Source organism: Panthera pardus, unplaced genomic scaffold, assembly GCF_024362965.1.
Source record: "Panthera pardus isolate Hobbes unplaced genomic scaffold, ASM2436296v1 HiC_scaffold_12, whole genome shotgun sequence".
In the NCBI taxonomy this organism is placed as follows: domain Eukaryota; kingdom Metazoa; phylum Chordata; class Mammalia; order Carnivora; family Felidae; genus Panthera; species Panthera pardus.
This window is the reverse complement of record NW_026526677.1, coordinates 93,503,035-93,530,089: the sequence shown is the minus strand read 5'-3', so window position 1 is coordinate 93,530,089 and position 27,055 is coordinate 93,503,035. Positions and strand designations below refer to the sequence as shown.

The 27,055-nt window shown below is 44.7% G+C and overlaps 3 protein-coding genes across 10 annotated transcripts in view; 2 read left to right on the top strand and 1 right to left on the bottom strand.

Moving 5' to 3' along the window:
• The first annotated feature begins 253 nt into the window (after nt 1-253).
• Nucleotides 254-7,308, top strand: PANX3 (pannexin 3). The gene is made up of 4 exons (XM_019433385.2): nt 254-434; nt 1,648-1,790; nt 4,531-4,745; nt 6,233-7,308. Exons 1-4 carry the CDS (start codon nt 254-256, stop codon nt 6,870-6,872), a joined length of 1,179 nt encoding a protein of 392 aa, XP_019288930.1. The 3' UTR covers nt 6,873-7,308.
• A 3,645-nt stretch (nt 7,309-10,953) lies between these two features.
• Nucleotides 10,954-22,292, top strand: TBRG1 (transforming growth factor beta regulator 1). Of its 2 annotated transcripts, none has more exons than XM_019433469.2 (9): nt 10,954-11,319; nt 13,012-13,082; nt 13,715-13,947; nt 14,528-14,664; nt 14,959-15,105; nt 20,307-20,404; nt 20,665-20,775; nt 21,137-21,209; nt 21,965-22,292. In XM_019433469.2, the coding sequence occupies exons 1-9, from the start codon at nt 11,170-11,172 to the stop codon at nt 22,028-22,030; spliced, it is 1,086 nt and encodes a 361-aa protein (XP_019289014.2). In that variant the 5' UTR covers nt 10,954-11,169; the 3' UTR covers nt 22,031-22,292. The 2 variants fall into 2 exon arrangements, with proteins under 2 accessions (XP_019289014.2, XP_019289013.2); XM_019433468.2 differs by having other exon boundaries at nt 21,137-21,279.
• The window catches only part of SIAE (sialic acid acetylesterase), a 46,887-nt gene continuing 37,937 nt past the window's right edge, over nt 18,106-27,055 (bottom strand). For 6 of the 7 annotated variants that reach the window (XM_019433462.2, XM_019433463.2, XM_019433467.2 and 3 more), the window contains one exon: nt 26,038-26,850. In XM_019433462.2, the coding sequence (XP_019289007.2) occupies nt 26,599-26,850 (252 nt within the window). In that variant the 3' untranslated portion in view covers nt 26,038-26,598. Of the gene's footprint in view, nt 18,939-26,037; nt 26,851-27,055 lie in introns of those variants that run through there. The other variant, XR_008421263.1, reaches the window with a different exon arrangement.

Here is a 27,055-nt window from a genome sequence, read left to right as displayed (position 1 = left end):
ACCAGCCCCAGCTGAAGCCCGACCCTCCTCCAGTGAGGACCCACTAAGCTATGCCTCCCTCTAATTACCAGATGCCTGGCTCAGGGCCTGGCCAGTTATTTAGAGAACCAGTGCCTGCTCCTAGCACAGATCTCCGTGAGGCTGGGCCGCAGGCACTGTCTGCTCAAAGCCAGCTGCCTGAAGCTGCCATCTCCCCACACCGCGGTCCTGGGACCCTTCCTGCGGCCTCTGCACCCCAAAGGTCAGCGGCACCATGTCACTCGCACACACAGCTGCAGAGTACATGCTATCAGATGCCCTGCTGCCTGACCGTAGGGGACCCCGCCTCAAAGGACTGCACCTGGAACTTCCCCTGGACCGCATGGTCAAGTTCATAGCTGTGGGCTTCCCCTTGTTGCTGATGTCCCTAGCATTTGCCCAGGAGTTCTCTTCCGGTAAGTAGCCTCCAAGACCCAGTGTATGAGAGACCCCACTTTGTTTCACTCTTTGCATGGACTCCGAAGTGGCTCCCATATTGTCCGGGTGTCATGACTTTGGCCTGGGCATTACCCAAAAAGCAGACTATGCATGAATTTAGGGCACCAGCAGAGCAGAGGCACCAAAAATTTTGAAAGCCATTTCCGAACTTTTGTAGTAAAAATATTTAGCTTTAATTTCAGTATTAATATATTTTATGTCACTGCAATAATTAAACTTTTATTTTGATTTTCATATGGATCTAGAGAGATCAGGGCTCCATATTCTTTTCAGGACCTAGGACCGCTAAAGGTCTTAGTTGGCCATGCTTTAGATGAGTCTCTTACTGTCTCAGAGCCTTCTGCCTACTCTCCACCTCCAGGGTTTCTGATTTAAGGACATATGTTAAAAGACTGACATATCATAGGTGCTAAATAAATCCATTCCTTCTTTCCCACAGCCCGTGGCCACACACACACACACACACACACACACACACATTAACAAACACACAGACCTGGTGTTCTAGGCACTAGATTAACTCAGCAAATTTCCTACCTCTATTAAAGAAAAGGTGGACTTCCTGAGGATTGGGATTTCTGGCTTTCTTTTCTGGCTATACGATTAGCTTACTATGTTTCCCAAAGAGGTATGTCAACCTCCCACTGCCTCTTCGTTCCCCCACAAGATGGAGAGAACCATTGGTTCCCCCTTCCACCTCTCTCTGGAGAATCATGGAAAAACAAAACTCTCCCTCTGAGCCCCTTCCCTTTCAGGACCTCCTGCTCACCCTTTCCCTTGATTGGGCTCAAAAACAGGCCATTAATCCTCTAAATTTTAGAACCTAAAAGATGCCAGTTCTCTCAGGAAGGAGAAGTCACCACCAAACCACAGGAGTGTGGGGCGCCCCTGCTGCCCGCGTGTCTGGGACTCCAAGGGAAGCTTTGAGAGGGAAGAACCCACGTCAAAGGGGAGCCAGTGCATTGAGGGAGCTGAGCCAAACAGGCCTATGGTGACGCTGCAGTGCACAACCTGAAACTGGGGCCTGGGAATAAGAAAGTGCCTGCCAGATAAAAAAGACTGGCGGAGCGCTGGAGGCATCCCCTGGAAGGCTCTCAGCTGATAGTCCTCTGGGTCCCCATTCCTCCACTCCCAACTCCAGGCTGCCTCCAAGCTGTGTTCTTATTCCAGGTCCCCCCATCCGATGCTTCTCTCCCAGTAACTTCAGCATCCGGCAGGCCGCCTACGTGGACGGTTCCTGCTGGGACTCACTTATTCACCACGAACAGGATGAGCTTGGCCAGAACAAGATGAAATCCCTGTGGCCTCACAAGGTAAAGTAAGCTGGGCTCCATCACGCTGCTTCGTGGCAGGGTGGAGCAGGCTAGAACCACATCATTATCTTCTCTCTTGCCTCTTTGCCACCCCACCCCATGTTTTTTTTTTTTCTTTTGTCATTGACTCTCATGTTTCTTCAAATGTCTGGTGATCTTTGGTTGCCCACTTTTATCTGATTGGAAGCTTTGTGCCTATAGGTGAGGCTGGCTGACCAGCAGCCTTCTGTTTACAGTGAACCCTTCAGGCCATTTCATTGGGAAAACCTCAAATATCGGTATCTGTAATCCTTTCTCTTGAGCTGATTCCCAAAAAGCATCACTGGATCGTTAATTGTGTGGATCCAGGGTGGCAGTTGGTATTAAACTCGGTTACCAACACTCTAGGGACTCAACACTCAGTGGGTCTCAGCACTCAGTATTCACTTCAACTAACATCGTTCTCAAGTTTGTTCCCCTGCCCTCAATGGACCCAAGTGCAGAAACTCTTTGGTTTAATGTTTCCAAAGAGCCAACCACAGGCGGATTGATTCTGCCGGCGGACGGAAAGGGCAGTCACTTGACAAGTGCATCATATTATAGGGAAGATCTGTGGGCCTGTTTTTTCAATATTCCTGTTTGCAACCCCACCTGTACCCCCATTTTCAGACGTACCTCATATCTGCAACTCTTGAGTCTTTCTAGTTCTGTGGTGCAAAAACAGCTTGCTTGGCCTGCCTCAACTCCCATCTCCCTACCCCCCAAACAGGCTGCTATTTTCTAGCAGACGACTGCTTTCCAGTTTGCAACATTTTCTTGCTCTTGTCTCCTGTTTTCCTTGTCCTTGGAGAATTATGTCTTTTTTATCCCTTTAGTGCCATGCTAGTGGGGCTTCGTGAGGGAGCAGAAGTCACGTGTGTGTCCAATTCACAATGTTGAACTGGAAGTCACTGGTGACATTTTTAAGTTATGACAATTTACAAGTCCTCAAAAGGCCGCACAGGTCTGGGACCCAGGCAAAACTACAGACTTAATGGAAAGAGTTCATGGGGTGTCTGTCAGTGGAAGTGTTCAAACAGGATCCAGATGGCAACAAGGGCAAGATACTGCAGAGGGGATTCAAATGTGAAAAGAGTCAAACTGTCTGACCACCAGTATTGCCTGAGAGCTCTTTAAACCCAGATTCTCTGGTTCCACTTCAAACCTACTGAAACAGAATCTCTGGGGGTGATGCTTATCTTCAAGAAATGCCATGTCTTAGAACAGGAATGAAAAGGTTCTAATTTTTCTCGTGGATTAGTATAGTTTTCCTAACATGTCTCTCGTGTTTAGTTCAGAAACACACACACGCACACACACACTTTCTTCCATCTAGCTGCAACCAAATATGCATCCTCCCTCTTTTTCCTCAAATTCTCCTCCAAAATAAAAGGCAACCGTTGTTCAGGAGAAGCTATAGTCAAGTAGTTCTTATGAGCTCCTAAATCGCTGCCTAGTTCCTGATCCTGCTCAGCCATCCACGAGATGTATAACCCTGTATGGCTTACTTAACCTTTTCATGCCTCAATTTTCTTATCTGTAAAATAGAGATACTAATAGTACCTACCTGATAGCATCTTTGTGAAGAGCAAATGAAATAATGCATGTCAAGCACCTGGCACAAATGAGCTTAAAAAGCCTTTAACAAGTTGAGTTTCACGGGGCGCCTGGGTGGCTCAGTCGGTTAAGCGTCCGACTTCAGCTCAGGTCACGATCTCGCGGTCCGTGAGTTCGAGCCCTGCGTCGGGCTCTGGGCTGATGGCTCAGAGCCTGGAGCCTGCTTCCGATTCTGTGTCTCCCTCTCTCTCTGCCCCTCCCCCGTTCATGCTCTGTCTCTCTCTGTCTCAAAAATAAAAACGTTAAAAAAACAAAAAAAAAAAAAGTTGAGTTTCTACTGTGGGTAAAATAGCGGCCCAGCCCCTGTTGGGTGTGGTAGGGAAAAGTCCCTTACCTCAGGTGGCAAATTGTGTAGTTGAGGACACAAGACTCACCCATTCGTCAACGTCAGCTTGTATACATACAGAACAGGAATAGCCCCAAAGTATTCCAAGACAGTGCCTGGTGGTGTCGTTTGGCACGGCCACGAACGCAGAGATGAAAACAGAACTGCACACGAGAGGAACCGGGGAAGGCAGCGTGGAGGCTATGGGATTTCATCCCCTCTCTGGAGGGTCTAAGCCAAAGTCAGCCATGTTGAGGCCCCTGACTGGACTTTGAAAGCTAACAGACTCTGGGTGTCTGGCCATAAGAACTTGGAGGAGTCAAAGAAAGAGAGGTGGAAGATTAAGAAGGCAGACACTCTCCCCTAGGATGTGATGCCATGACCACTGCTGGCCATGGTCTCTGCTTAGCGACCCAGGCTAACATGCATGGGGAACGGAGGGACTCTCGTGGTTCTCTGTCGCTCTCCCCCACCTTCTGTCTCCCTCTTTCCCTCCTTATATCCCTCTCCCTCCCCTTGTCCTCCCTGGGCTCCTACATACCTACACAGACCCCAGATCTGAGGAGTGCAGCTGGGGAACATGGAGATTCAGCAAACCTTCTCCTCTGGGCTTCAACATACTCAGCCAGGTCAGTAGACAGCCTTATGTCCTGGGCCTGTGGTGGCTCATTCCCCCCACCGCCTTCCTTCCCCGATGCAGGAAGCAGGGAATGAGAGCCCCTCTCTCAGAGCTCTCTCTACACACTGGGGCCCCCTCCTCAGCTCACTCTCACCCCACAGGCCCTGCCCTACTCCCTGCTGGCCTTGGCTGTGGTCATGTACCTGCCTGTTCTGCTGTGGCAGTATGCAGCCCAGCCGGCCCTCAGCTCGGATCTGCTCTTCATCATCAGCGAACTGGACAAATCCTACAATCGTTCCATCCGCCTGGTGCAGCACATGTTGAAGATCCGGCAGAAAAGCTCAGACCCCCATGTTTTCTGGGATGAGCTGGAAAAGTGAGTTGTCTCTCCCACCCATTTCTGAAGGCCTCAGTTGAGCGTTAACATGGCGTGCAGGGTCATCGTCAAACTATCCTCTGTACCGTCCTTCTCATGAACCCAAAGAGTTTAACACACCATCTCACTAACTTTCCATCATTTCTGTACAGGGAGGACAGAAAGGACTCTTCCTTAGTTTATAGATGAACATCCTGCGTCACAAAGGGGTTAATCTCTCTAATGTACCACTTTTGTATACCATTCCCCTGCTCAGAACCTCCCCCCATGCCTGCAGGAAAAAACCCAAACTCTCCCACATATTTTCCCAAGGCCCTCTACTTTTTCACACCTCTGACCACCGAGTGACAGAAACCTCCCACTTTACCCAGGCAGTCTCCTCCTCTTCTCCTGATTAGCCATTCATGCCTAATTTACTGTGGCCCCGGCACTGTTCTGGGTGCTCCAGACCCATCAGTGTGCCTTGTGTGTGTCAGAGGCAGGGGTGGGGAGGGGACAAAGGTATACCTACCCATATAGGGACTCACATTCTACGGAGGGGAAACAGACAACAAATACACACAACACATAGCAAATCATCTGGCAGAAGATAAGTGGTATGGGAGCGGGGGAGCAAAGCCAAGTATGGGGGTCAGGAAAGCTGGAAGGTTGTGGAGTGGTGCCATTTTAAATAGGGCAGCCAAGGTAGGCTCCACCAACAGGAGCGTTGAACTGAGATTTGGGAGCATATTCTGTCTTGTGTGTGTGCACGTTCTCCATCCTCTGAAAAACGTTCCTCTCCTGTGTGTCTTTCTGAACTCCATCCACCTCTCCACCCAGCTCCAAGACAATATTCTCCATAAAGGTTTCTGAACACTCCAGCCCGTGCTGGTACCTCTCTCCTCACTTGTACAACACCGTGGTTTGTATCCACCATTTTAGCAACAAATTAAGCACTACTATTATTTCCTATTGGCGTACCTTATCCGCCCCTTCCCCACAAGGCAGCCGGCAAGCTCCTTCAGAGCAGAGACTGGCTTACATGTGCCTGAACACCACAGCTCTCAACAAATATTTGTTAGCATGTTTATTTTTATAAAATGGGTGGGTTGGCCTAAAAATCATACACACAGTATACAGACCAAGCACCAGAACGTGGTTATTTAGACTCCCCGTCCAGTGCTAATTTAATACGCTTATTGCTTCCTAAGGATCCTGTTTCGGCTTACAGGTTTAGTCTGCTCTGCTGGGCAGAAATCCAGTGTGGCCATTTGTTATTCACTGATCATTCCCTGGGTTGACCACATTGCACTCATCAGCTGGAAAATTAAGACATACTCACACGTCTCTTTAGGGAGAGGGGTGGTTATGCTCCAGGAAGGCAGACTTTCATGTGAGCCAAGAACGCCACGTGGCATACACAGATTCCATTACTGCCCCACGTGGCTCTCTCAGATATGGTTCCAAGTGGTCTCTCCTCACCCTGCCTCCTTTCTTCCCCTGCCCAGGGCTCGGAAAGAACGATACTTTGAATTCCCCTTGCTAGAGCGGTACCTGGCCTGTAAGCAGCGCTCACATTGCCTGGTGGCCACCTACCTCCTGAGGAACTCCCTCCTGCTCCTCTTCACCTCAGCCATCTACCTGTACCTTGGCCACTTCCACCTGGATGTCTTCTTCCAAGAGGAATTCAGCTGTTCCATCAAGACAGGCCTCCTAAGTGATGAGACCCACGTGCCCCACCTGATCACATGCAGGCTGACCTCTCTGTCCATTTTGCAAATTGTTAGTCTCTCCAGTTTAACAATATACACCCTATTGGTTCCAGTGATAATATACAACCTCACACGACTATGTCGGTGGGACAAACGGCTCCTATCCATCTATGAGATGCTGCCAGCTTTCGATCTCCTCAGCAGAAAGATGCTGGGATGCCCCATCAATGATCTCAATGTGATCCTCCTTTTCCTCCGAGCCAACATCTCTGAACTCAACTCGTTTAGTTGGTTGAGTGTCTTATGTGTTTTGAAGGACACGACCACCCAGAAGCACAACATTGACACAGTGGTCGATTTCATGACATTATTGGCTGGCTTAGAACCCACAAAACCTAAACATCTCACCCAAAGGGTGTGTGATGAAAACCCCTAGTTAAGAAACCGTGGAGCAAGAAATTTTATGGAAAGTAAAAATGTCTCTCCTTCTTCACAAGCCTCACACACTAAGGTACAAAAATACCCGCTTTAGAAATGCTAAGTGTGGATTCAGCTGAATCACATCCTGTATCATGTTTTCCTAAAGGTGAGAAGATAAAATCAACGCATGAAAACAAATCTGAAAGTTAGAGCTGAAGAGTCAAAGAACTAAAAAATTAGATCTAGAGCCTTCTATGAGGATAGGGGGGAAAAAAAACACCTAAAACTCAGCTGAAGTCTAGACATTCTATAAGGAAAGAAGGTGCTAAAGGCTATTTATGGAGGCAGGTTCTTTTCAGTATATGCACTCCATTGCCCTTCTGGAATGCACGCTCAGCTCAACCCAAAGAGCAAAAGGGCAATCTGTTAAGTGAATAAAAATGTGAAATGCTTCAGGTGTGGCCTGAAATCCTAGGAACTTGCCAGCTTGCTTTGTGGAAGTCATTGACCTTGCCCAAGTCCTGTGTGGCCTGCAGAGTGGGACAGAAGACAATGATGGCAGGACCTTGTTATCTGCTTTTGGGGGTTAGGCCAGCATAGAACGAGGCTGCGGCCATGCATCAGCTAGGGGTGGAGCTCTGGGTTTTCTTCATCATCTAAGCCAGGGACCACTTCGCCAAGGGCTGGGATTATGGGCTTCTTCACAACTCTTGAGGGGCCCAGGCGTGCTTCGAATACTCCAGGAGATGCCACACCTCCTCCACTTACAGCCAGTCACTGAATAGTGACCATTAGAAGTAAATGGGAAAGACAGGAAAGTGCTGTTGGGCCCTTTCTCTCTCTTCTTTATTACCCCCTCTTAGCTTCTAACTTCCATTCCTACATCTGAATTTAATGGAACCTTGATCTGACTTCCGAGGCCCTGCCCAGCCCACGATACCATGCTGTCTCTCATTTGATATTTCATTTATAAAGCTGCATATTTCCTCAGGGAATTTTTGTATACACCATTTAGACCCTTCTTCATATAGGTAAGCAGAAAAATTACATTGCTCTCATGCTTCTCACAACGCTGAGCCTTTGAATATGCTGTTTCACTGCCCAAGATGCCCTCCCCCGTTCTTCACTGGCTGTCCACCAGCTCTCCTTCTGAGTCCGCCCAGACATATTTCCTGCAAGAAGGCTTCCCTATCTCCTCGCCTCTTCCCTAATTATGTGCTGCCATATCATTCGATACCTACCTCTGAGATAAAAATTCTTACACTGTATGAATATTGCTCACTCATTTGCCTTTTCCTCTTTAACAAGTTTCCTAAAGGTTGTATCATAGTGGGCACTAAATAGGTATTAATCTGAATAAGTAAGTGACTGAATTTTGCTCAACCACGTTACATTGTTTGGAGCACACAGACCCAGCCCCTAAATAATCTTGTATAAAAAAAGCTTTGTGGGGCACTTGGCTGGCTCAGTCGACTGAGTGTCTGACTTCAGCTCAGGTCATGATCTCGCAGTTTGTGAGTTCAAGCTCCGCATCAGGCTCCATGCTGACAGCTCGGAGCCTGGAGCCTGCTTCGGATTCTGTGTCTGTCGCTCTCTGCCCCTCCCCCACTCGCACTCTGTACCTCTCTCTCAAAAATAAACATTAATAAAAGCTTTGTGCACAGAGATGCACTCCACAGCAATTGCTGAGCAAAAAGCCAAACAACATGGAAGTAATCATGTAAAATTATTATGCCGTAACTGGAATATTAAGCACTCATTTAAAATTATGTTTATGCTCCCGCTCTGTCTCTGTCTCTCAAAAAAAGAATAAACATTAATAAAAAAAAGTTGTAATTATGCTTATAAAGAAATCATAATAACACCACAAAATGATAATAAAGGTCCATGAACAAAAAGGAAACGTTATCTAACATATATGAAAATGCATGAAGGTATTAAACACATACAAACGTTAAAAGTGGCTCACCTTCACTGGGTGTTGTACAGAAACCAATGTGACAATAAATTTCATATACTGAAAAAAATTAAAATAAAAAAATAAAATAAAAGTGGCTCACCTTATGTGGCTACATTATGGATTTTTTTAAAAGCTTCTTTGTACTATATTTTCTAAATTTCTAAAACTTGCCCAAAATGCTTTATAAATTGTAAGCAAACGTTTCTACTGAAGAAAAAGTCATATTGTAATGCAAATTCCACTGAAATCCATTGGCTAGAGCAGCTTGAAAACTAAAGGAAAGAACACACTTTCCCTCCCACTAGGTATGAAACCTGTATATGAAGAGGAACAATGAAAATAAAGTCAGATCACAAAGCCTGCAAAGACAAAATACAGATGAACAGCAAATAAATCACGCAGTTGGCAAATAGGGTTTTTTTTTTAATTTTTTAAATGTTTATTTATTTTTGAGAGAGAGAGACAGAGCGTAAACGGGGGAGGGGCAGAGACAGAGGGAGACAAAGAATCTGAAGCAGGCTGTAGGCTCCAAGCTCTGAGCTGTCAGCACATAGCCGGATACAGGGCTCCAACGATGCAGGGTGAGATCATGACCTGAGCCCAAGTCAGAGGCTTTAACCAACCAAGCGCCTATTTGCAGGCACCCCTGCAAATAGGTTTAAAAAAAAAAAAATCTCTTCCTGTCACTCAATTATCTTTTCTCAGGTTCCAAGAGCCAACCTACACTAGCAAAGACATGATTGTGGATATTTGATTGTGGATATTTTGTGGGCAGAAAATATTCCTGGCAGTTTCCAAAAATGTATCTATTATGGCTGCCTTGAGTATGGCTGTGAAAGCACACTGGCATCCTGAAGAGTTGCTCTGTTAAAACTCAGCCACATGCAACAAGGGCAGCTTTCATTATGGAAGGATATGAAAGAACTTTCATAAGACTTCTGTGTGAAAACCATTTTGTCTTGACCCTGTCACTATTTTTACAATAATCAGAAATGAAATAGCTGGGTCATCAATTCGAAACCTTTTTTTGAACTCTGATTGTTACTTACACACATTAGCGTTACATTTTTCTCCAGTAATTCACTGAATTTGTTTTAAGTATGTACATACTTCCTTTAATTTCCATATACAACTCCAGAAGTCCACATTTTGACTGTCTAACGGTAATTATATTTTACACCAGTTTAGAACCCTCACTAGCCTCCCTTATTCTAAATAGTATATTCAGTTTTCAACAGAAAAACCTGTGACACACAGGCTTATTCAGCTAGTTAGTGGCATTGCTGGAATAAGAATACAACAAGCCTTTTGAGCATCCAACTCCTGACTTTGGCTCAGGCCATGATCTCACGGTTCATGAATTGGAGCCCAACTTCGGGCTCCGTGCTGACAGTGCTGACTGAGCCTGCTTGGGATTCTCTCTCCCTTCTCTCTGCCTCTCTCTCTCAAAAATAAACTTAAAAAAATATATATATATACAAGCGTTTTGTCTTCCAGACCTGAGCATTTACCAGCACTGTCTCCTAAAAATTGCCTACCCTCCTTATTTGAGGATTTTAGATAGACCTTGGTTACGAAGTTAGCGCTAAGTTAATATAGGTAGAGGTCCAGAAACATACTTTTGGTTTCATCAGGGAAACATTTACTGAGTGCCTACTTAGTGCTAGCTCGTTATTAAAACTCTTCTCTTCCCTATTAGAGCCTAACTTGAAGGGGCAGAAGCCTTTTTTCTAGTCGCCAGTGTGGTCCCAGATCCTAGTTAAATCTCGGCCTCATAGGCTTTCGGGAAACCTTTATGCGAGCTGTATACTGGAAAGCCGCAGTCCCAACCCAGGCGTTCAAGTGCGTCCCACATTTCGGGAAGACCCGTTAGGGAGTGTGGAAAACGAGCTGAAATGAGGTGGGCTGGGGGAGCGTGTGGGAGATTCGCGCCGGCAAGATTTCGGGGCTTTTAGCCGTTAGCTGCACAGTAATACTCCTCAGCTAAGGACACAGCAGCGAGACACCGAGTCTGCTCTTCGGTCGCCTGCACCCGGCCCTCCCTGCTCCAGACCGCAGAACTGCACATCCCAGACCTCCCCAGGCTCACGGCCCCGGAAGTTACTCGTGGCCGGTGCCGTTACGTAACTTCCGGGCGGGGCTTACTTCCGAGGCAGACGCGGAAGTGCTGGGAGGCCCGGTGGCCGAGGTCGGTTGCCGGACTTCTGGCCCGGCCTTTCGCCTTGGGAAAGTTCTGGAGGGGTAGATTCCTAAGAAGCCGGCTTCCGGCAACCCAGACGAGACGAAGCCGGCGCTCCTCGGCCTGGGAGCCGATGCCGGCCGCGCCCTGGAGGCCCCGTAGCGGGGCCGGACGATGAGCCTGCTGGGCGGCCCGGCCTCCTCGCCGCGGGCCCCGCTGCAGTCCAGCAAGGCCAGGATGAAAAAGCTCCCGAAGAAGAGCCAGAACGAGAAGTACCGGCTCAAGTACCTGCGGCTGCGCAAAGCGGCCAAAGCCACCGTGTTTGTGAGTCAGAGTGTCGCTCGGCCCTTCTCCGCCTCGACACTCCTAATTCGCGAAATCTTTCCCCACACCGTTCCCCTCCCAGAGTGGCCGAATCAGTAGTGTTAGCTTTTGCAGTACACGTTACTTCTCGTTAGCCTTGTGTCCTTGGGCACATTAGCTAATTTCTGTACTCTTCTGTTTCCTGAAGAGAGCTAACTGCCTTTCAGAGTCGTGAAGATTTAATCGAGGAAAGTAAAGTGCTTGACATCTGGAAGATGTGCCAGTCGGTTTCAGTCATCGTTCTTACCACGAAACTCTTGGAAAGGCGTTTGATTCTCAAGAGAACCCTAGAGTGAGGCACTGTTTTTAAAAATGGCATCACCGAAACCCCAAGAGATGACTTGTGCAAGGGCGCTGTGTCCCAGCCCTGATTCCTGGTCCTAGTGTCTTCAATACTTCGACCACACAGCCTTATTTCCCAAGCACCCCAAATCCGCATAACAGACCTCTGCCCTAAACAGGCTCACAAAACTTTCAATAATTCCCCCCACCCCCGCCCCCTTCTAACCTCTCTAGTCTCTCAAATATTTCTGCTGTTCTTTTATTGTAGAGGCACTGAATTCATTGAATAAGTGAACTGACCTGCCAGCCACAACTTTGTGTTCTGGCATTCTGGCTTGCTCAAGCTTGCCTCAGTGCTGGGAAATAGGGAATGGAGTCCTCACTTTTCAAATGTGCCTCCGTGTCTGAATCACCACCTTAAACTCTTCTTTCTACCACAAGTTTGCACATATCTCCGCTTTTTTAGAAGCATAAGGAAAGGTTTGGAAATTAGAACATTCATTCCAAAAGCATTTATTTAGCACTGGCTGTGTGCACTGGAGAGACATGAAAAAAGTAGAATTAAGAGGACTTGATACTTAATTGAGCGCTCATTTTCTTTTATGCTCTACATGTCGGATGTCCCTAAAGTCTATGTTCTTAGGATGTTGATTCCATTCAAGTACTTGAAATAGGCTTTGTGAAGAAAAGGGATATCGCTTTGAACATTCAAATTTTGAGCTCTCACTTGAGGAATGTCCAGATGAGAATATTTCCTTTACAACTGATGCTTGGGAAATAGCTTGAGTCAGAGAGTCAGATGATACTTGAATACACATAAGTAGATTATGAAGTTTTAAGAATTTTGCATACCAGAGTTGATTTTATTTTGTCCAGTTGTCCTTTTAAGGTTCATATTGCATGGGTGTTTTGGGGTTAGCAAAGCTTGGTTTTGTTATCTCCCCGAGAGTCAAGGCACTTGGGAATGGACATTTCTCATATTTGTAAGGTTTAAATTGAAGGCTATATGGACTTCAGCAGGATGCCCTTTTCTCTGCCAAAGTCTACCCTAACTAGGGTGATCATACATCTTGGTTTGCCTAGGGCAGTCCTAGCCTACCATACTATTCTGGAATAATAATTAATAGCACCCCTTTTTCACTCTGAGGTGCCCCAGTTTCAATAAATTATGTAATGACCTTGCCCATAATGGAATTTGACTCAACCTTTACCTATAGGTTTTCTTAATAGTTGGTCTGCAGGGTAGATTAACTTGTTCCTCTCACCCAGCAACACAGACTTCTTGGTTTGAAACATAGCTTCTCTTCCCAGCGTAATACTTTGATCTTTTATTCTCTATATGTGATTATATCCAAAAATTTTTTCTTAAAGGAAAATGCTGCTATTTGTGATGAAATTGCTCGTCTTGAGGAAAAATTTCTTAAAGCAAAAGAAGAAAGACGGTGAGCTGCCTTCGTGTTGTGTTCAGAATCCCATTTTCAGTGATTGATACGGTGTTACTGCTCTGGGGATTTTTCTCCAGTGGAATTTTTATGTATTACACAGCCCACTGGCTCTGATCAATGCAGAGAAACTCACAACCTCCGGTTTTGGTTCCATTTACCCAAGTCGTGTTGGACCGTGGTGACGAGACAGCACCTCTATTCACCTTTCTGACACGGCCCTCTTGCCACATCTCATAAGCTATCTTCTTACAACTGCCCAGTTACAAAAGACAAGGGATAAAAGAAACTACCTCTCATTCCACAGATATTTATTCAGTATGTACTATATTCTATGCAAAGCACAGTGGGTATATATAATTCATACCTACGTTCCCTTCAGAAGCATAATACCTTTCAACATCAAGGTAGAGGAACCCTCCAGATGCCAGAGAGATAAACCACAGTCCTTATCTTTGGCTTCTTGAGGAAGTGTCCTCTGGAGCCTCTTATTCCCTGGGTCCAAGAAGAACCTTACTTTTATGAGTGTAATAATCTTTATATAATTCTGGCTTTTCCACTACTTAAGTCAAATACTGAATTGAGATAAAATAGAAGTTCATACCTCTGCTCCCTTTCCTTCCCAACCTCAGGTATTTGCTAAAGAAGCTCCTCCAGCTTCAGGCTCTAACTGAAAGCGAGGTACAGGCCACAGCACCTTCCCACAGCTCCATTGTGCCCCTAACTTACGGCGTGGCCGGCTCTGTGGGAGCCATACAGGGAGCTGGGCCCATCTCTGGGCCCAGCGCTGGGGCTGAGGAACCGTTTGGGAAGAAATCCAAGAAGGAGAAAAAAGAAAAAGGCAAAGAGAACAACAAACTGGAAGGTACCTTGGGGAGACGATAGTTGTCCCGGTGGCTCCACGACTAATGACAAAGACCTGGTACTAACTGGTAGACACACACGGCCACAGATATACTTAAACCCTCATTTGGTCCCTTAGCTGCCCTAATAGCCCTTGGAAAGAAAGTGTATTAGAGCCACATTGGGTGGAGGAATTCTAGTCAGACCTGGTTAAATGGAAGGGAGCAGGCTAAGGCCTCCCCCTTCTCCCACACCCCCAACTCTCTGGGTTGCCTTCAATTCAGTGGTTCCTAGAGGCAGGGAAATGGGCTAGGTGGCCTTTTGAGCACACGGATGGCTTGGGAAATTTCTGATCTGATAAATGAAGAGGCCTTAAAAACTGCAAGGCTTTTAGGTCTCAGCATTGATACTAAAATTAGCCATTGCCAGGTGGGTGGGTTAAAAAGATACTCCGGGCTTTGGGGAAAAAGTCCCATGTGCCCATTCAGCGAGTGTACAGAACCAGGATTGGCGTATTGTTCTTAGCATTCACGTGTAAATTTTTCCCTTCCCCTCAGCATTGGGAGGGGCTAAAAGTGGGTGACCCCAGATTTGCGTTTCAGTTCTGAAGAAAACATCCAAGAAAAAGAAAATGGAGGGAGGTGCTCGCAAGCTGGTTCAGCCCATTGCCCTGGATCCCTCAGGACGGCCTGTGTTCCCCATCGGACTGGGGGGTCTAACAGTATATAGCCTGGGGGAGGTGAGTGAGACCAGCGATATATAGAGAGGAGAATCAGAAATATGGGAATGGGGTTGAGCCTTCCCTCCCTGTTCCCATCAGCAGCAGCCCCTTGCTGATCCAGACCAACCCCAGAAAATCTCCAGTCCCTAGGAAACCAGGTCAGTTTTGTCTGCTGCGCAGCTGACACACTTTCTCTCTGTGATTCGAGTCACTCTTTGCGGCCCCAGAGTGGTTTTAAAGGCTACCACGGCACACTGGACTTCTGAATTCTCCAGTGACCTCAGTCGCAGAGTGGGGGAATCTTTTTTATAGATCATCACCGACCGACCTGGCTTCCATGATGAGAGTGCCATCTACCCTGTTGGCTACTGCAGTACTCGGATATATGCCAGCATGAAGTGCCCAGACCAGAAGTGTCTGTATACCTGTCAGATCAAGGATGGTGGCACGCAACCCCAGGTACCCACTCGATTCACAGCTACTGGGTTTGGTTTGGTTTGGTTTGGTTTTCTGAGACCCTTCTCTGTGACAGCCACTTACTAGGTATCACCCGTTTTGACACTCCCAGTACATGCTGTATAATAACCATTTGGGTAATGCCAAGATGCAGAAAAGCGATTGGCCCCAAGTCAAACCTTTGTTAATAAGTGCTTGAGCTGGGATTTGAGTCCATATCTGTCCGACTCTCTTACTGAGGCCCTTCCCTTTGAACCCTGCTACTTGTACTGTTGCTATGGTGACTGTGGGAGGCTGAGCAAGCATGCTTATTTGTGAAGTGCAGGCCTATATACAAGAAAGATTAATTTGATATTCTGCCATTTCAAATAGGACAAAAATGAAGGTAGCAAAGAAACTGCATATTGGTTTCTGGTCGCATACACTCTTAAGGACCTGGGAGATGTGAACCTTAGTCTTTTTAAAACCATTTTTTTTTAACGTTTATTTATTTCTGAGGCAAAGAGACAGAGTGTGAGCGGGGAGGGGCAGAGAAAGAGGGAGACACAGAATCCGAAACAGGCTTCAGGCTCTGAGTTGTCAGCACAGAGCCCAACGCAGGCCTTGAACTCATTAACCATGAGATCAGGACCTGAGCCGAAGTTGGACGCTCAACCAACTGAGCCACCCAGGCGCCCTGAACCTTAGTCTTATCAAATACTTTTGTTCATCCTTCTCACTGCTGTGATGCAAGGGAGTTCATTTTCCCCACCCGTCACCTCTGGTCATTGGGAAAAAAATAAACCAGTTTCAAAGTTCCAGACTTCTCTGTCTGATGTTACAGATCACTAGAAAGTTGGGTGGAAGGAAGTAGACACAGGGAAGGGAACCTCTAAGCAGAAGCTGAGAGCCTGCTGCCACATGTGGATAATACTGCACCGCTCCTCGCCTGGTTAGAGTGCTGTTAGATGCATCTGAGTGTTCAGATGACCTGGCCAGGCAGGAGTTCTGTTTAGAAAGTACTGTAACAGGGGGCGCCTGAGCAGCTCAGTCAGTCCAGCATCTGACTTTGGCTCAGATCACAGTCTGAGGGTTCGTGGGTTCGAGCCCCGTGTCGGGCTCTGTGCTGACAGCTCAGAGCCTGGAGCCTGCTTCGGATTCTGTGCTTCCCTCTCTCTCTGCCCCTCCTCTGCTCATGCTCTGTCTCTCTCCCAAAAAAAAAAATTAAAAAAATAATAATAAAGTAAAAATAAAGTACTGTAACAGACTCCTATGGTAGTAGTATACCATATTTATTTATAACAAATTTATAAATTCAGTACAAATCTAATAAAAATTCTAATAGAATTGTCATGGATATTGACAAACTGGTTGTTAATTTCCTTGAAGACAATTGCTAAAATATTTGTGGAAAGAAGAGCTTGTGTGGGTTTTAGGTGTTTTGCTTTGCTTTGTTTTTTAGCTGATTAATCCTTCTGGACATTATTTTCAGGTATATTGTGAGCCTTAATTTTTTTCCAACTAACATCAAGTGTTATCTCTAGTATATACTAAAAGTATGTAGACAGTTCTTTTTCATCTCTTTGTCTATAAATGCTAATATGAACTTTAATTTCTTTAGCTTTATAGAATGTTTCATACTATATCTTAAAATATGGAAGAATATTTTTATAATCTTAGAGTGAGGTGAAAGCTTTTCTTGAGTGAGGCATGAAATGTGGACACTATGAAGGAGAATAGATTGGACTGTTAAAGACTTAATGAACAACAAAAGATACATAATCCAAGTTAAAACTCAAGCAAAAAAAAGGAACAAAGTATGTAGCAGTGGATTAATATCCAGATAAAGTGTTCCTCTGGTCAAATACAAAAAGCAATCAAATACAACAGGTATCAGTTGAAACTGTGCAGATGGTTGGTAAGAACGGACCTCATTAGCAATTAGAGAAATGGAGATAAAACGATTTTGCTCATAGGCAGACAGCAGAGAGATTGATAATACTGAGTGTTGGCCAGAGTGTAGGAAAACAAGTAAGCATTAGCCTGAGTGAAAACTTGCAGTCTTTTGGAAGGCAACTTGGCAATATCAACAAGTTTGGTATGTGTATCCTTTGACCCAGGATACTGCTAGGTGTTGAAGTATTTCCTAGAGAGATGTGCAAATGTGAACAAAAGAGTTACATGTAACAATCTACATTATGGTATTGTTTGTAATGGCAAGAAATTAGAAATCGCTGAAATGCCCATCAGGAGGAGAATGGTTAAAAATTAAGATTTATCCACCTTACGTCATATTATGTAGCAGTTAAAAGAATGAAGTACAGTTACACATACTAACAGGGAAAGCTCTGTGAGACCAAAATACGAGATTTTGGCCTTTTAATTGCTCTTTGTGCAAAATAGAATAGTGTGCACACAGTATAAAAGATTGGAATTTGGGGTGCCTGGGGAACTCAGTTAAGCATGGGACTGACCCTTGATTTCAGCTCAAGTCATGATCTCATGGTTTGTGAGATCAGGCTCTGTGCTGACAGTGAGCCTGCTTGGGATTCTCTGTCTCCCTCTCTGTCTGCCCCTCCCCCACTCACTGTCTATCTCTCTTTCAAACTAAATTAAAAAAAAAAAAAGATTGGAATTGACATGACCAGTACCAAAAAGAGAGCAGTCCTGGAATATTTGAAGATAATTGCTCACAGCTTTTTCCATAAATTAGCTGAGAAATAAATATAAACCCTCAGTATCTTAAATTTGCAACATATGTCATTAGTTGAACAAACAAAACCACTGACTAAAACTACAAGATAATTATTATTGACAAAAATAAAAGAGCTCTAAAATTTGATACAGCAAAATTGAAGTAATAACTGCAGAAGAAAACTAACAGCAGGAGAAGCCATACTCAGTAAAGTATATTTTGGATTCTAAAAAATGATTAATCACATTATTCTTTGAAAGTATACAGAAAATAAGTAAATCCTGTTTGGGATAATTTTATTAAGGTAAACATTGAAAAACGGGATACTGTTTTGGTTTTTAAGTTTTTATTTAAATTCTAGTTAGCTAACACACAGTGTAGTATTGGTTTCAGGAGTAGAATTTAGTGATTCCATCACATGCATATAACACCCGGTGCTCATCACAAGTGCCCTCCTAAATACCCATCCTGCATTTAACCCATCTCCCACCCATGTTCCCTCTAGCAGCCCTCAATTTTCTAGAATTAAGAGTCTGTTTTATGGTTTGCCTCTCTTTTTCTTTCCCCTATGTTCATCTGTTTTGTTTCTTAAATTCCACACATTAGTGAAATCATATGGTATTTGTCTTTCTCTGATGGACTTACTTCGCTTAGCAAAATACACTGTAGCTCCGTGTTGGCAAATGGCAAGATTTCATTCTTTCGATGGCTGAGTAGTATTCCACGGTGTGTATCTACCACATCTTCTTTATCCATTCATCAGCCAATGGATGACATATGGCTCTTTCCAGAAGCATCGGGGTGCATGTGCCTCTTCAAATCAGTATTTTTGTATCCTTTGGATAAATACCTAGTAGTGCAATTGCTGGGTTGTAGGGTAGTTCTAGTTTTAATTTTTTGAGGAACCGCCATACCGTTTTCCAGAGTGGCTGCATCAGTTTGCATTCCCACCAGCAGTGTTAAGGTTTCCCTTTCTCCACATCCTCACCAACACCTGTTGTTTCCTGTGTTGTTAGATTTGGCCATTCTTACAGATGTGAGGTGATAGCTCACTGTAGTTTTGATTTGTATTTCCCTGATGATGAGTGATGTTGAGCATCTTTTCTTGCGTCTGTTGGCCATCTTAGGTCTTCTTTGGAAAAATGGATACTGTTTAACTGAACTTTATGAAAAGAACACTAGTCAGGGAATTTAATTGGCTAAGTATTTTCTATGCAAAAATTCATTGAACTTAGAGAAAACTGGTCAAGGAATTAAGTTGGCTAGATAGTATTTATTACAAAAATACTTTCTTGGCAAAAATTCTTCAGTATTAGTAGAATTTCAAGTTGAGGGTTATTTTTTATGTATATAGTCAAGATATTTTGCAATTTAAAAAATGGGGCTTGGAGTCAGAATGGCCTTATTCCTCCTAGATATTACAAAGTAAATATAAGATTAAATTATTTGATCTCATGTAGTTTTGTTTATTTATTTTTTAAATATAATTTACTATCAAAATGACTAACATACAGTGTATAAAGTGTGTTCTTGGTTTTGGGGGTAGATTCCCGTGGTTCATTGCTTATATACAACACCCAGTGCTCAACCCAACAAGTGCCCTCCTCAGTGCCCATCACCCATTTTCCCCTCTCCCCCCCCCCCCCACATCAACCCTCAGTTCGTTCTCTGTATTTAAGAGTCTCTTATGGTTTGCCTCCCTCCTCTCTGTTTGTAACTATTTTCCCCCCTTCCCTTCCTCTTTGGACTTCTGTTAATTTTCTCAAGATCTACATACGAGTGAAAACATGATATCTGTCTTTCTCTACTGGCTTATTTCACTCAGCATAATACTTTCCAGTTCCATCCACATTGCTGCAAATGGCAGGATTGCATTGTTTCTCATGGTCAAGCAGTATTCCATTTTATATATAAACTGCATCTTTATCCATTCATCAGTTGATGAACGTTTAAGCTCTTTCCATAATTTGTATATTGTTCATGTTATTTTTTCTTTTAATTTTGCTAAAAATTTTTTATTCATTTTTGAGAGAGAGAAAGCATGAGCAGGGAAGGGGCAGAGAGAGAGGGAGACACAGAATCTTAAGCAGGCTCCAGGTTCTGAGCTGTCAGCACAGGGCCTGATGCGGGGCTCAAACCCACGGACCATGAGATCATAACCTGAGCTAAAGTTGGACGCTTAACTGACTGAGCCACCCAGGCGCCCCCTATTGTTCATGTATTTTTAAAGTACCATTTGTATTTGTACTTATAGATGTAAGTAAGTAGATAGGAAAGGTGTGTAACAAATTAAGTGTGGACATGTGGAGAGCAGTCACAAGGTGTTTAGAACTGAAACAGTTAAAGGACTTTCGGTGTTTTCTTCGATTTGTTTGAATTTGTAACGGCACTCTAGGAAATTGGACCCACCTTCTAATATATACATCAGCTTCAAGTGCTAGAGTGAAGAAATAGTTATAGAAGTAGTGTGGCTTTCTCTCTACTATTCCCTCTTTCAAAGTTGATCTCATTGCTCCTTTATCTTTCTCAGTTTGAAATTGTTCCCGAAGATGACCCCCAGAATGCCATTGTCACCTCTTCTGCAGATGCCTGTCATGCAGAGCTGCTCAAGACCATAAGTATTACTATGTAAGTTGAAGCTTGAAGACTGTCTAAATAGGTCACTTGTGGTACAGTGAGACTTTCCTTGCTTTTAATGTATGGAGATCCCTAATTTTATAGAAAGCTATCCTGCATCCTTTAGATTTTTTACCAGAAATCCAATGGATTTCTCCAGAGTATCCAAGTCAAGAAAGTTTGTTCTCTGCATTCATACCCACATTCCATTCCTAAAGCCATTCTCATCTCCTTCTAAACTTTGAAACTACCATCTTCCCTCTCCTATTTAGGGGGAAACTAATGCCCAACCTGCTTCCATCTGGAGCTGACTTTTTTGGGTTTTCTCACCCAACTATTCACAACCTGATCCAGAGTTGTCCAGGAGCTCGAAAATGTATCAAGTAAGTTACTGCTTTGCTCGTTGTTACGCTGTGTTCTGCTTCTGTCTTCAAAGCAGGCTTGCTCCTTCGTGTGCCTCAGTATTGGTCCTCCTAGCCCTCTGGACAAGTGGCAGAAGGCAGTACCCCACTGTACTAGAATTGTCATTTTCTGTGTGTACCATGACAGCAAAAGGGTTGGGAAATCCTGCAGGATGACGTGTCACTGAATGTGCCTATCTTCTCTTAGTGTTTTCGTTAATGTGATTCTTAGATACATATGGGAAAGATCTACAGAAAAAACATACCTGATCTCTTTGGAAGTAAGAATGGGTTATTGTGGCTAACAGACAGCTCTTGATAACGATGCCCTTTGATCCTGCAGTTACCAGTGGGTGAAGTTTGATATATGGAAACCTGGAGATGGGCAGCCGCCCCAGGGACCGCCAGAGGATGATGCAAGTATAAGCTTTGAAGCCTTTCAGAGACAGGCCTTTGATGAAGATCGTACTGATCCCATTCTGCAAGGTAGCTTAGTTTTCCCTTCCCGGTTTGAAAATTGACTATTTTTAGACTGCTGTCTGCTCCTCATGGGTAGCGGAGTACTCCAGAGAGCTGGGCAGTAAGCGATAGAAACTTACGCTGCCGGGACCACGGAGACTCCCAAGTATGAGGATGGGCCGCCCTGCGGGGCTCTCCAGCAGCACTTGCAGGGGTGACAGGGAGCGGCTGTCGTCACAGTGAGGCAGGGGCCCACAGAGAAACCAGGCTTTCTCGTTTCCCACCTAAAACAGACCCAAGCGGAACTGCAGGGGAAAGTTGACTGGTCAGGACAAGAATTTCATGTGAAGTGAAGGGGAGCAGATGATGGCCTTGGTCCTGCCTGTGTTGGGTGGGTTCCCTTCCCACAGATGGGTGGAGCTCTCAGGGGATCTGGCGTTGGGTCACATAGGCACAGCTCTGGACTAGAAACCATAGAATTAAAATCCTCACTTTTTGTCTGTATGCTATATAACCCTAGACAAAACACTTAATCTATTTTGGCCATGGTTTTCTTTGTCGTAAAAGTCAATTTCTGTCCTATCTTACCAAGCAAGGGCAAAATTAGGCTGACAGGGGCAAGAGTGTTAGGTACTGAAAGGACATTCACGCGTGGGATCAGTCCCCTGAGACTCCCAGGCAGCAATGGAACTGAAGGAATTTTCTTCTCCAGGATCCTTGGACCTTCCAGAGCTTCAGCCCACGGCCTTCGTGTCTTCTTACCAACCCATGTTCCTGACGCATGAACCCCTGGTAGACACTCACCTACAGCACCTGAAGTCTCTGTCCCAGTGTAGCCCAACTCAGTCTTCAGATTGATCAGGAAGGGGTCAGATGCCACATCATTTAGCTTAAAGTAAAACTTAGAATATGGAAGAAGGCAGCAGTTCAGGAACGAAGGAGATACACATTTTGTTACAGAGGTTCCTGTGGTGACAGTGTTCCCTTGGAAAAACTGCAGCTGCTTTATTTTTAGCAATAAATTTCTCTTTACAAATCTGCTTATTTTTATCTCATTGTGATCAGGATTTTTTTTTTTTTTTTTTTTTTTTGCTTAGCTCTGCCCGAAGTGGTAGAGCAAACCTAAGTGTTCTATAAGCCGGAATGAGAACAGGCTGCAGACTCAGGAGGGAGACGTGGGAGGAGTCCCAGTCTTCCACCCGGATTCTGATCCTAGCTCCAGGAATGAAGGCCCAGCCCCTGCTACCCCAGCAGCTGCTTCATTTCCATGTCTGGACGATCACAGTCCAGTCTGCTTCTCCCCAAGCCAGAGAGGCTGGCCCCAGGCACGCTGTTCATCTTTTTCTTCACACTTCATATCCTTCAAGGGAAACAAAAAGTCCTCTGTAATCCTTCCTACCGGCTCTTTGCCATTCCTTACCCGAGAATGTGCTTGTAGCTGAATACGTTGAATCCACATGATGGCACAGATACAACATGCCGGGAGGGCAGGGGCTCCCACCCTCCCTAACAGGCTCACCCAGTCACTTCACTAGCTCTGTAATAACTTGACTCTGTATTTTGTGCAACCGAATGTGTTGGACCCTGCCCGTGGCACTAAGGTACAGGTTTACCGCATCACCCCATCTGGACCCCAGCAGTACCGCGTGGGAGGCCCTGCTGTCCGTCCAACCAGGGACAGGGACAGCTGGAAGGAAGCAACAGAAGGACCCCAGAAGGAGGAGAACGAGGAAGGAGTGTCAGTTGTCACTGTGCTGCAGTCCGTAGCTGCTGACCAGGGACAACACGAAGGGGTTTGTTTCCTAGGAACAGATGGGCAGCAGAAGTATCAGAAACGAAAGTTAACTGCTAGTAATTGTATGGCTCTTAACTCTGGTCTCTATAAGTTTGTGCAGCTTTTACAGTACAAAAAAATAAAATTAGGATAACACCAAACCTGGGGTAAAAGGGGGATTACTCAAAGCTGTTCATGCTTTAACGTTTTTCTTTCTTCACTGCACACGTTGGCTGGACATATGTGCACTCCTACAGAAATGATATATGCTGCTTTTACCATAGAGCAAATATCTTTCCATTGTATTACATTCTGAGTAAAACACATAAAAGAGAACCTCATTTTAAGAAAGATTATTTAAGATTTTTTTAAGTTATTGCGCTGCTTGCTTTAGTAAGAGTATTTACTTTGTAGCTTTCCTAGAAGAGTAATTTTCAAAGTACAGATCTCAACCCATCAGTTCCTAAACTTAGGGAGGTAAGACCTACACCTGTTAAAATTAAATAAAACAATTATAACTTAATAGAATGCATCACATGTCAAAAATTGAAATTTGGGTTTCAACTGTAGAATGTATATATGTATTTATATAAAAATCACATGTACACACATGAAGGGAGTACATGGAATAAAGGTAAAATGTTTTACTACAGATCATCCTTTTTAAAAACTTGAGCTTCGGGGCGCCTGGATGGCTCAGTCGGTTGAGCGTCCCACTTCTGCTCAGGTCATGATCTCACGGTCCGTGAGTTTGAGCCCCATGTCGGGCTCTGGGCTGATGGCTCAGAGCCTGGAGCCTGCTTCCGATTCTGTGTCTCCCTCTCTCTCTGCCCCTCCCCCATTCATGCTCTGTCTCTGTCTCAAAAATAAATAAACGTTAAAAAAAAATCCTTTAAAAAAAAAAACAAAAAACACGAGCCTCCCTCCACCCCAGTATACTTAAAACGTCTTTTCATCTGTTGGTTAAGAGAGTGAAATCTGACAGTATCCAGTGTCAGTGGGAGAACGTAAATGGCACTGTGCCCTGGTGCGAATGTAAACTGTTGGACCCTTCAGGAGAGTTAAGCTGCAGGTATCAAACTTTTAAACATGTTTAATCCTTAAAATTGTTATTTCACATTAAGGATCCTAAGGAAGAGGGGCGCCTGGGTGGCTCAGTCGGTTGAGCGGCCGACTTCGGCTCAGGTCATGATCTCGCGGTCCGTGAGTTTGAGCCCCGCGTCGGGCTCTGTGCTGACAGCTCGGAGCCTGGAGCCTGCTTCGGATTCTGTGTCTCCCTCTCTCTCTGACCCTCCCCCGTTCATGCTCTCTCTCTGCCTCAAAAATAAATAATAAAACATTAAAAAAAAAAAAAGGATCCTAAGGAAGAAAGTACAGTATGATGTTTGCATGTAACATTCATCACTGTATTCGTTTTAACAGGGAAAAATTGGAAAAAAAAATCTGTGTCCACTAATGGAAAAATTGGTTAAATAAAGTATGGGGCTCCCACAAACTAAAACACTATATTCAATTTACATAGGAAAACTATTTTACTAGAATAAGCCAAAAACAGATTACAAAATAGTATGACATGTAGTGTATAAAATAGAACCCAAGCAAATCAACTGAATGTTTACCAAAACATTAAATGTTTTTTGCCAAATGGTGGATTTTAGGGTGATTTTTACTTGTTTATTCTTTTTGTTTGTGTCCAAATCTACAATAGTTATAAATTTCATTTTACAAATACTAAAAAGTTATTTTCACTTGGGAAATTAACTGAGTTTCCACAGAATGTTTAAAAGCATTCAGCCATTAAAAATAAAGTTTCACAGGGTGCTGAGTGGCTTAGTTGGTCTGGTGTCCGACTTCGGCTCAGGTCATGATCTCGCAGTTCGTGAGTTCGAGCCCCACATCAGGCTCTGTGCTGACAGCTCAGAGCCTGGAGCCTGCTTCAGATTCTGTGTCTCCCCCTCTCTCTGCCTCTCCCCTGCTCGCGCTGTCTCTGTCTCTCAAAAATAAATGAACATTAAAAAAAATTTTAAAGTTTCACGTGACTTTTCATTAGTATATCCACTACCTAAACCTAGTATCTCCCACTGTGTGCACTAGGAAAGGAGCCTGGGTATGGGGTTCCTGACCGTGTCCAGCTGCCTACAAGTTAGAACAGCCCAGGAGTGAATGTGTGTTGGCACAGGGGAGGGGTGGACCCGGAGATTTATTTCTCAGGAGTCTCTGTTCCCGGGTCCCTGGATCCCCTTAGGCCAGAGGCATATGAGGTCAAAGTATGGGTGTTAGGAGTTAATTGTACACTAGGAAGTCCTCAGAGGAGCCAAAGTTCTTTGTATACTGCATAGTTGTTTTGTTTTCTTACTAAAATAAATCCTGACACTGACAGCTATTCCTGCTGTTCAGCGCTACACCAGGACCCCTTGGGGTCAGGTGCTTATTACTTTAGTTCTTATTTTTCCCATTAAGGGAGTGGAAGCTACTCAAATAAATCTTCCTCCTTCCTCATGCTTCAAAGCACATTTACTGTTCCTAACCCAGTTTTGGTGGGCTATAAATGTTTACACGTCACTAATGATTATACTTTTATTTCCAAATTCTAATAGAGGACACAATTACCAAGTGCCATTAGCTGTTTTTAATCAACCCATAAGCAGTAGTGCTACGTTTTTTGGTTTTTTTCTTTTTGCATTAGGATTCTTAACAGTCACAGAAGCCCACTTTCACATTTGTCCCATCTGGATTATTTTTCTAAATGCTTATTGTGTAGCTTTATTTTCAGCCTCTTTTTTCTTCCATCTGGGTTATCCTTTTTAGAGGTAAACCTCTTACCTTAGAAAGCCTGAGATTTGTATTTAACCTGTTTGCCTGTCCGTGACCTCTACTGCCATGTTTTCCTGAGCCCGTGTTTCCCCCACCCGTCACTGACTGCCTGAGTGCCTTCCTGGGCCGCCGCCACCTCACCCTTTCTCCTCATTCCTTAAAGCAGCACCTCCCCAGATGCACACACACAGTTCCTGTTGGTTTCAAACATTCACGTTATCGTTCTTAGACTGAAAGGAACAGAACTGGCTTTGGCTTAAGACAGAACACAGGCCTAGAAAGAGTTCATCTCCACATAAGAAAAAACTGTTGGGAAGTTGAGAAACTTTATACAGAGATTCAGTAACCACTTACCAGATTTTGTAAAGAAGACATAAATAGGAGCTGGCCCACATGGCCTTCAAATCCTTTCCAGCCATGAGTTTCCACAGTTCTGGATATAAGTAGACAAAAGTGTTAGACACTGCACTCTCCACAGGGAAGTGAAGGACACTGAAGTTCCATTTGTAGCTGGGAATTAGTCCGGCAAGACACCTAGGCTGACTAGGGGACAAGAGGCAAGCATCTCATTAGCCTGCCAGCACTGCTCATCGCCTATTCAGAACACGGACACAGCCATGTGCTAGCTGGGAGCTGTCCAGTGCGGCTTTTCTATTAGTTGCCTTTAAAAGCTATAGCTGTCATCACTTCCACAGCTAAATGCCCACATCGAGAGGACCCACACTTATGTCCAAGGCAATGATCGCAAGGCCGCTAAATCATTCAGCAAGCTTGCTGAGATCTCCAGGGATCTGGTCTGTCATGAAAGCGATGAAGGGAGGAGCCGGCAGGGTGCTGCTGGGGTGGTACAGGGGGCACCGCTTATATTCACAAGGCCACGTGGTCCAGGCATAGCGAACAGCAGCCAGAGTGCCGCGACAAGAACTGACGTTCAGGGCCAGGGTCTGGGCTGAGAAAGGGCCCATGGGAGCCGGGAGCCACTTGCACTGACGGTCACTGCAACATGAGATCTAGTAAGAGAATCAGAAAAATAGGAACGGTTAGGTCAGTGAGGATACTCCAAGAGACCACAAGGGACAGAAGGAGCCACTCTTGGCCCAGGATCCATTTCCTACAATAACCAGAACAAACCCGAACCCAGGTTGGTGCGATAATGAATGTTCCTGTGACAAAATAAATCAATTTTTAAAAAAATATTAAATTACTGAGGGAGAC

Bases quoted from the DNA above. Each gene is read 5' to 3' on its own strand.
- PANX3 (XM_019433385.2), top strand. From the start codon at position 254: ATGTCACTCGCACACACAGCTGCAGAGTACATGCTATCAGATGCCCTG. The intron at 1,791-4,530 runs GTAAAGTAAGCT...CTCACCCCACAG, and splicing joins AATCCCTGTGGCCTCACAAG to GCCCTGCCCTACTCCCTGCT. The intron at 4,746-6,232 runs GTGAGTTGTCTC...TCCCCTGCCCAG, and splicing joins TTCTGGGATGAGCTGGAAAA to GGCTCGGAAAGAACGATACT.
- TBRG1 (XM_019433468.2), top strand. From the start codon at position 11,170: ATGAGCCTGCTGGGCGGCCCGGCCTCCTCGCCGCGGGCCCCGCTGCAG. The intron at 13,948-14,527 runs GTACCTTGGGGA...TTTGCGTTTCAG, and splicing joins AGAGAACAACAAACTGGAAG to TTCTGAAGAAAACATCCAAG. The intron at 21,280-21,964 runs GTAGCTTAGTTT...TTTCTTCTCCAG, and splicing joins TACTGATCCCATTCTGCAAG to GATCCTTGGACCTTCCAGAG.